The sequence below is a fragment of the Bison bison genome, unplaced genomic scaffold, assembly GCF_000754665.1.
Source record: "Bison bison bison isolate TAMUID 2011002044 unplaced genomic scaffold, Bison_UMD1.0 scf7180017864487, whole genome shotgun sequence".
NCBI classification, from domain to species: domain Eukaryota; kingdom Metazoa; phylum Chordata; class Mammalia; order Artiodactyla; family Bovidae; genus Bison; species Bison bison.
In genome coordinates, this window is record NW_011495047.1 from 9,786,675 (window position 1) to 9,796,593 (window position 9,919).

A 9,919-nucleotide genomic window follows, 5' to 3' on the forward strand; every position below is an offset into this window, starting at 1 on the left:
GAAGATGACTCAAATTACTAAATCAGAAATGAAAAGGGAAGAACTACTGACCTTATGAAATAAAAAGGATAAGAAATATTATGAACAATTGCATACCTTAGATAACTTAGATGAAATGGACAAATTCCTAGAAAGATGTAAACTACTGAAAATGACTTAAAGAGAAATAGAAAATCTATACCATGTAAAGAGGTTTAATTAGTAATCAAAAAACTTCCCACAAAGAGATGCTTAGGACCAGATGGCTTTTCTGGTGAGTTCGATCAAATACTGAATGAATTTTGAAACCAATCCTTCACAAACTCTTCAAAAAAAAAAAGAAGAGGAAGGAATACTTACCAACTCATTTCTATGAGAGCAGTTTTACTTAGATACAAAAACCAGACAAAGAGATTACAAGAAAACTATAGGCCAACATTATTTATGAATGTAGATGCAAAAAATCTTCAGTGAAACAGTGGCAGATAGGACCTGGGAACAAATAGAAAGGATTACAGACCATGACAAAGCAAGACTTATTCTAGAAGTGAATGCCAGGTTGGTTCTACATTTGAAAATCAGTATGATACATCATATTAATAGAAACTCCTTCTGCCAAACCACATGATCATTTCAATGGGTGACAGAAAAAGTGTTTGATAAAACCCAACACTCTATCATGATAAAAACACTCAATAAACTAGGAGTAGCACAGGACTTCATCAACCTGATAAAGAACATCTATAAATAATTCACAGCTAACATCATACTTAAAGGTGAAAAACTAAAAAGTTTTCCCCAATAGTTGAGAACAAGACAAAGATGTCCTCTCTTGTCACTTTTATTCAACATTATACTATAGGTTCTAGCAAGTGCAATTAAACAAGAAAAATAAAAGCCATCTAGATTGGAAAGGAAGAAGTAAAATTATCTCCATTTGCAGATGACATGATCTTGTATATAAAAAAGGCTAAGAAATCCACTCACCCCCCAAAAATTTAGAGTTAACAAATTAGTTCAGCAAATTTGTATCCTGAAAAAAAGTTTCAGGATACAAAACCAATACGTGAAAATCAGTTTTATCTCTATATTCTAGCAATGAACAACTCAAAATGAAATTAAGAAAACAACTCTATATACAATAGTATCAAGAATAATAAAATTATTTAGGCATAAATTTCACAAAATAGGAGTAAGGCTGGTGCATTAAAAACTACAAAACATTACTGAAAGAAATTAAGGAAGAAATTAAGGAATATATGGAAAAGATATGTCACTTTCATGGATTAGAAAACTTGGTGCCCACTCTCACCACTTCTATTCAACATAGTTTTGGAAGTCCCAGTCACAGCAATCAGAAGAAAAAGAAATAAAAGGAATCCAGATTGGAAATGAAGAAGTAAAATTCTCACTATCTACAGATGACATGATCCTCTACATAGAAAACCCTAAAGACACCACCAGAAAATTACTAGAGCTAATTAATGAACATAGTAAAGCTTCAGGATATAAAATTAATACACAGAAATCCCTTGCATTCCTATACACTAACAATGAAAAAACAGAAGGAGAAATTAAGGAAACAATCCCATTCACTGTCGCAATGAAAAGAATAAAATGCTTAGGAATAAATTTACCTAAAGAAACAAAAGACCCATATATAGAGAAAACTATAAAACACTGATGAAAGAAATCAAAGATGACACAAATAGATGGAGAAACACATCATGTTTGTGGATTGGAAGAATCTAAATATAGTGAAAATGAGTACACTACCCAAAGCAATCTATAGATTCAACGCAATCCCTAGCAACCTACCAATGGTATTTTTCACAGAACTATAACAAATCATTTCACAATGTGTATGGAAACACACACAAAAAACTCAAATAGCCAAAGCAATCTTGAGAAAGAATGGAACTGGAGGAAACAACCTTCCTGACTTCAGATTCTACTACAAAGCTGCAGTCATCCAGACAGTATGGTACTGGCACAAAGACAGAAATATAGATCAATGGAACAAAAAAAGCCCCGGGATAAATCCATGCACCTATGGACACCTTATCTTTGACAAAGGAGGCAAAAATATACAATGGAGAAAACACAATCTCTTTGACAAGTGGTGCTGGGAAAACTGGTCAACCACATGTAAAAGAATGAAACTAGAACACGTTTTAACACCATACACAAAAATAAACTCAAAATGGATTAAAGATCTAAATGTAAGACCAGAAACTATAAAACTCTTAAATGAAAACATACGCAGAACGCTCTATGACATAAATCACAGCAAGATCCTCTACTATCCACCTTCCAGAGTAACAGAAATAAAAACAAAAATAAACAAACGGGACATAATTAAACTTAAAAGCTTTTGCACAGTGAAGGAAACAATAAGCAAGGCGAAATGGCAGCCTTCAGAATGGGAGAAAATAATAGCAAACGAAGCAACTGACAAAGAATTAATCTCCAAAATATACAAGTAGCTTATGCAGCACAATACCAGAAAAATGAACCCAATCAAAAAGTCAGCCCAAGAACTAAACAGACATTTTTCCAAAGAAGACATACAGATGGCTAATAAACACATGAAAAGATGCTCAACATCACTCATTATTAGGGAAATGCAAATCAAAACCACAATGAGGTACCATCTCACACTGGTCAGAATGACCACCATCAAAAAATCTATAAACAATAAATGCTGGAGAGGGTGTGGAGAAAAGGGGACCTTCTTACACTGTTGGTGGGAATGGAGAACAGTGTGGAGATTCCTTAAAAAACTGGAAATAGAACTGCCATACGACCCAGCAATTTCACTGCTGAGCATACACACCAAGGAAAGCAGAATTGAAAGACACACATGTACCACAATGTTCATTGCAGCACTGTTTACAATAGCTAGGACATGGAAGCAAACTAGATGTCCATTGGCAGACAAATGGAAAAGGAAGCTGTGGTACGTATACACAATGGAATATTACTCAGCTATAAAGAAGAACACATTTGAGTCAGTTCTAATGAGGTGGATGAAACTGGAGCCTATTATACAGAGTGAAGTAAGCCAGAGAAAGAAACACCAATACAGTATATTATGCTTATATATGGAATTTATGGTGACAATGATCCTATAAGCAAGACAGCAAAAGAGACACAGATGTAAAGAACAGACTTTCGGACTCTGTGGGAGAAGGTAAGGGTGGGATGATTTGAGAGAATAGCATTGAAACATGTATATTACCATATGTGAAATAGATGACCACTGCAAGTTTGATGCATGAAGCAGGGCACTCAAAACCAGTGCTCTGGGACAACCCGGAGGGATGGGGTGAGAGGGAGAGGGGATTCAGGATGGTGGGGACACATGTGCAGCCATGGCTGATTCACGTTTGATGTATGGCAAAAACCACCACAATATTGTAAAGTAATTATCTTACAATCAAATAAGTAAAATTTTTAAAAAGAAAACTTAATAATGCTGATAGCAGTTCTCTGCAAATTGATTTACAGAGTCAACATATTCTATCAAAATTACAGCTGTCCTTTTTGTAGAAACTGGCAAGCTGATAGTGATATGGAAATACAAGGGACCCAGAACAGTCAAAACAATCTTGAAAAAGAATAATAAAGTTGGAAGACTCACATTTCCTGATTTTAAAACTTACTACAAAGCTGCAATAATCAGGACTGTGTGGCTTGCCATAAGGATAGCTATATAGGCCAGTGCAACAGAATTGAGAGTTCAGAAATAAACCCATATGTCTAATAAAACCATACATCAACAAGAGTACTTGGGGACTCCCCTGGTGATCCAGTGGTTAAGACTCTAAGCTTCCACAGCAGGGGACCTGGGTTTGAACCCTGGTCAGGGAACTAAAGATCCCTGCCATGCCATGCAGTGCAGCCAAAACAAAACCAATAAATAAATCTTATTAAAATATAAAAATGACAGTATTTACTTAAATGGGGGAGGAATAGTCTTTTTAACAAATGGTGCTTTTTAACAAATGCAGCAGCTGAGATAGTGTATATCCACACGCAAAAGAATAGGGAAACTTAACTTTAACTATATGCAAAAATGAACTCAAAATAATCAAAGACCTAAATAAAAGGTAGAACTATAAAACTCTTAGAAGAAAACAGAGGAAAAAATCTTTGTGACTTAAGATGAGCAATGGTTTCTAAGATATGACACCAAAGCTGCTGCTGCTGCTGCTGCTAAGTCGCTTCAGTCGTGTCCGACTCTGTGCGACCCCAGAGACGGCAGCCCACAAGCAGCCAAAAAACAAAAATAGATAAATTGGACTTCATCAAAACAAAACACTCTTGTGCTATAAAACAATACCACCATGAATGTGAAAAGACAACTTACAGAATAAGAGAAAATATTTATAAATCAAATCTGATAAAGGTTTAGCATCCAGAATATATAAGAAATTCTTCAAGCTCAATGATAAAAAGGCAAATATTCCAATAACAAATGGGCAGAGGATCTGAATAGACATTTCTCCAAGAAGACATACAAATGGCCAATAAGCTTATAAAAAATGAACATCATTAGTCATTAAGGAAATGCAACTCAACACCACAATGAGATATCACTTCACAATCACAAGAATGGCTATATAAAAAAACAAGCAAATAACAATTGTTTGTGAAGATGTGAAAAACTGGAACCCTTACACATTGTTGCTGGAAATATAAGTGGTATAGCAACTTAGGAGAAAATATGACAGTTCCTTGAAGAGCTAAACAGAGAGCATCTGCATGACCTAACAATTCCTTTCCTGGGTATATACCGAAAAGAACTGAAACATATGTTTAAACCAAAACCTGCACACAAATGTTTATAGTGGCTTTATTCATAATAACCAAAAAGCAGAACCAAGCCAATATCCATTAGTGCATGAACAGATAAGCAAAATGTGGCATGTCCATATAATGGAATGTTATCCAGCCACAAAAGGAAATGCTGCAGCACGGAAGAATTACCTGTTAACAGACTCACCTTATATAAGATGGAATCAGCTTAATCCCAAAGCTTCCCTGGCCTCTGGCCTAGCTCTGGTTCTAGTAATAATTTCTGCCCCAGTTGCATTAATGAAGAGAGTTAAGAAAGATCTAAATTTCATGCTTTAGAAACACATGCTTTTATTTTTATGAAGATATACAGATAGTGGCGAATGTAAAAGGCTAGCATATTTAATATGTACATATATAGCATCTTAAAAAGGAGACTTGGTGGCATATCTTTGTGTTACATGTTATAAAAGAATCATGGTCCCTTCAGAGGATTTTTGTTTGATTAACAGATACATTCTTGAATTTCTTCTTTATCCTTCTTGTTGACATCAGCCTCTCTGACAAATCCTGAAAATAGGAACATAAAGAGTAATACAAACACAAAGAATTTCCTTGGCTATTACAAATTTAACTCATGGCCTGGAAAAAGGAGATTTGCTGGGTCCTAAAGTAAGAAACTATATTCTCTCCTTTTTCTTGCTCATTTCTTATCATTCACCTTCACAGACATTACATTGTGATTTCTAAGGCCTTCTTTCTCCTTTAGTGATCATCCAGCTACTCCACGGAAACAACTTATTTGTTTGCGCTTGGACCAAAGGGGAATTTCCTATGCCTAAGAGTTACAGATGCTGAAGCAAAGGGCTGAGAGAGGCTCTTACACGCCTTATATAAAGGGGTCTCTGTTGAGGCGGAGGCTGGCACAGTGAGAGAATGACAACTACCTCTAAAGCAAGGACTAATCCTCATATCTGCATGTCCCTTCTTATTTGGACATGGCTTTTAACTGCTTATGAGTAAGAATCTGAGACTGTTCTTTATGTCTCTCAGACAAGAGTTCCAGAAAGGAATGCTTACTCTGTATTTCCAAATTTTGTTCAAAGGAGTTATTTTCCTTCAGGAATTCTCCCTCTATCCAAATCCTGGTCAGGCAGGTGTCAAAAGGTCTGATGATGTTGGTCAAGGACATCTTTCCATTTCTCATTACAAAGGCTTTAAGCTCAGAGACCCACTGGTGATAGACAGGGCAGGTCACACATCGAGAGAAAAACTCCTTAAAGTACTGAAAGGAAAGGAAGGTCCATTAGCTCAGGGATTAGTACTTTCTTTCCTCCACTCCACTCCATCAGAACTTACTGCAGTTCCCACTCAGCACACTCACTCAGGGCTGGGGGAACAGGAAGGAGTTACTGATGGTCAAGGAGGGCCAGAAAGTCTGTTCTCAGATACAGAGGACCTGGAATGTTTTAGATTCAGAAGGAAAGGACGTAGGGAAATGTGTCAAACTATAGACAAAGCCAGAGTGATCTACTGAGAAGGGCTAAGTGTCAACATTTTAATGGCATTGGGTAGTAGCTTTTGCAAATCCAGTAAGAAATCCAGTCCTGATCTACATGCAAGAATATCTGGGAGGATACATGAGATAGGTGGACAGAGTCCACACCTGGGTTCAAGGAGGAAAAAGAGACCAAGGCAGCAAGGAGAAGAGTAAGGGAGAGAGGCAGGTGGCAGAAAGAGTACCATGCCTTAGGTGTTAGTTGAGGATAACGGAGACAGGTACCGTGAGGGTTTGGCGGCGAGTCTCCGCGAGAGTTTGCAGGAAGACATCTTCTGGCATTTTCTGTAAAATTAGCACCTGGCACTCTAGGAATCGGACAAAGCCATGGGAACCAAATAGTGAGGCATTGGTTCTTTTCACCAACTGGCGAGCCTTGGAGAAGTGGTACTGAAACTGATTCCACTGTAAGTCCTGGGCAAACCTGAAGGGAAAGAACCACAGCTCTCAGCTATCTCCCCTAACTGCCCACTATGGGTCCTCCACAGAACTGTCACTACTCTAAGGCTCTAAGACCTCCTTCAGTCAGATTTGTGATTCTGGTAAGGGGCCAAGACTACACAACTCATGTGTAAGGAGGTTCAAAAGAAAACCAATGATATACAGCTTTGCCATGGATTATCTCACACTTAAATGTAACTCTAAACTGAACCCTTAATCTATGAACCCAAACCTGTTAAGGGACAAGAACAACGCTTCCAATAATGTGGGGGGAAATGGGAGGTGAATGGTCTTTAGAAATGGGTTGGAGATGTGGAACCATCCTGCCTTGTAGGGCAAAAGCAATAGCTTAAATGAGTTCATGGTGTCTTCAAACTTACCCTTTCCCACAGCCCTGAGTAAGACTCTGACACGCTACATTACCACATGGCCAGAGAGGAGTGGACCCCCAGCATGACACTGCTCTGAGAATTTAGAATGCAGCTGTGCTCATAGCGTTGAATGAAATGCAGACATTCCCCAAAGGGCCGACACAGCCATCCTGTGGACAGAGAGAGTAACCAGGCTAGTAGTATAAGTTGTCAACTATAAAGTGGTATATAAGGTGCGTGGTCCAGGGGAGGAGACACCACCTGAAAAGCAGGCACCCTGAATCACAATGTGGTTCCTAGACTTTAAGGAACAAGGGCCAGGAGCAGAGGCCATGCCCAAAGGACAGGCCCATGAGTGCCTGTGTGCCAAACCCAGGGCCCCACCTGAGGTCTGAATCCCTCAGGAATACAGCAGAGCCCTGCACAAGATTTACCTTTTCCGTAGAGCAGCAGATCTAAGCAAGCAGAATAGAAGCAGGCCTGGCCAAGGACATCGTGACTCTGGGAAATGAGCACCCATTGACTCTCCAGCACGTGGACACACAGATCAAACCTGCCAAGAGACAGAGCCACTGGGACCAGCTGGGGAATGGGAAGGGCTGTACAGGAGAGGAAGGGATCTTACACCTTCAAGGTGGCCTAACAGCCCCTAGATCTCCATCCCGTAATTCTATTTATATAGAGAGCATCTGTGCCTGGGATCAGACCTATCTCTAAGCAAAGGAAGTGGGAAAATGACTCTGAAACAACTCCCACGGTCTTGAGCTATTGCAATTACCGACCTCCCTGCAGTAAAATGCGTGCGGGGGATGGAGGGAAGGGGGTGGAATATCTAGTGCCCAGACTCTGAATTTCTACTCCTGACCCCTCAAACTTAAGACAATGTTTCTGGAGGACTACCAGAGACAGTCCTGGCTGTGGAGACAAGACAGCTTCTCCCTCTCCACTCTAAACTGCTCTGGTAGGTCATAATCTCCCCTCTGAGGCAACAACTACAAAGGACAGAAAAAGATCTTAATACTTCTTCTTCAGAAATGCAGATCTGAAGAGAACTGAGAGAACCAGGTTCTCCAGAGCTGGTTTCTTGAGGTGTCTGCATATCTCATGAGCTTGAAAACCTAAGGAGGTTAAAGAGCATCGTGAGGTCTAGAGGTGCGCCTGGCCTCTCTAAAAGCCCCAGGCCCACCAGCCCCAGGCCCCATTACCCAGCTTGATGGAGAAGTCGAGATGCCCAAGGCAGAGTTTGGTGTAGGCCAAGGCCTGCATGAGCTGGGCTGTGGCCAACAGTCCCTCCCTGGAGAACCAGCACAGGCTGCTTTTCTGAATGGCCAGCTGCTCATGGTACAGCCACTTCTCCTTGTCACCCACGTTCTGGGAGAACTGGGAGAGGGCCACATAGGTAGAGACAACCTGTGGGACAACAAACATGGGGTGAATATCCAGACTGCACAGTCAGGCTGCAGCTCCAGCTCGTCCCTTTTCTGGTTAAGAGCCCCCGCGTGCCTGCTATTCACTCTGTGTAGCACTCCTGGGAGCCACTGCTCACCTCAACTCCAGCTGTGAAAACACGCTCCTTCCCACCCCTACGTTTTTGATTTGACCATTGTCACTGCTTGTTCTTTAAACAGCTTCCTCCATCTGCCCCTTTTCTTTTCCCCAATCCTAGACTTTCCCCTTCAAAATGCTGCTCAGACTGCACCTCTTCTGTTTTCTCTAAACGAAGCCTCTAATTGCTCCTTAGAACTCTACAGAACTGCCGCCTAGATCTCTGTCATCAGTTGTATATTTAACATCATTTGATGACACTCTTCTAAGTAGACTCTGTCACTCCTCCTCTAAGAATTTTCCAACAGCTTCTCATCTTCTTTGGAGTAAAAGCCAAAACTCCCACAGTGGCCACAAGGCCTGCACCATCTGCCACCCCCTCCCTGGCCTCTCTGACTCACCTCCTGGCTCTTTCTCTTCTCACTCCCCTCCGGTCACACTGGCCCCTGCACTACTCCTCAACACAGAGGGCAGGCCTTGTGCATTCACTCTGCCTTCCTCCTGCCCACTCTTCTCCCAGGTGGCCTCTTCTCCCATGTGGCCTACTTTCTTATCTCCTTCAGATAGTTGCCCAAATGCTACCTGCTCGGTGAGGCTTTCCCTACAACCTTATTAAAACTGCACCCCTAGTTCCCAGAACTCTATGTCCTCTGGCCTCTGCTTAATTTATTTCATTGCATTTATTATCACCTAACATACTTAAAGCTCAACATTTAGAAAACGAAGATCATGGCATCCGGTCCCATCACTTCATGGGAAATAGATGGGGAAACAGTGTCAGACTTTATCTTTTTGAGCTCCAAAATCACTGCAGATGGTGACTGCAGCCATGAAATTAAAAGATGCTTAGTCCTTGGAAGGAAAGTTATGACCAACCTAGATAGCATATTCAAAAGCAGAGACATTACTTTGCCAACAAAGGTCCGTCTAGTCAAGGCTATGGTTTTTCTAGTGGTCATGTATGGATGTGAGAGTTGGACCGTGAAGAGAGCTGAACACCGAAGAATTGATGCTTTTGAACTATGGTGTTGGAGAAGACTCTTGAGAGTCCCTTGGACTGCAAGGAGATCCAATCAGTCCATTCTAAAGGAGATCAGTCCTGGGTGTTCTTTGGAAGGAATGATGCTAAAGCTGAAACTCTAGTACTTTGGCCACCTCATGCGAAGAGTTGACTCATTGGAAAAGACTCTGATGCTAGGAGGGATTGGGGGCAGGAGGAAAAGGG

The 9,919-nt window shown here is 40.7% G+C and overlaps 1 protein-coding gene across 1 annotated transcript in view; it reads right to left on the reverse strand.

The window, feature by feature from the left end:
* Window positions 1-5,076: 5,076 nt before the first annotated feature.
* Window positions 5,077-9,919, reverse strand: part of LOC105005305 (adenylate cyclase type 10-like) — a 39,112-nt gene continuing 34,269 nt past the window's right edge. Inside the window, exons 26-31 of the mRNA XM_010863255.1 lie at window positions 8,355-8,559; window positions 8,171-8,267; window positions 7,584-7,702; window positions 6,563-7,319; window positions 5,860-6,064; window positions 5,077-5,349 (exon numbers count right to left, since the gene is read on the reverse strand). Coding sequence (XP_010861557.1) covers window positions 7,198-7,319; window positions 7,584-7,702; window positions 8,171-8,267; window positions 8,355-8,559 — 543 coding nt within the window. The 3' untranslated portion in view covers window positions 5,077-5,349; window positions 5,860-6,064; window positions 6,563-7,197. The remainder of the gene's footprint in view (window positions 5,350-5,859; window positions 6,065-6,562; window positions 7,320-7,583; window positions 7,703-8,170; window positions 8,268-8,354; window positions 8,560-9,919) is intronic.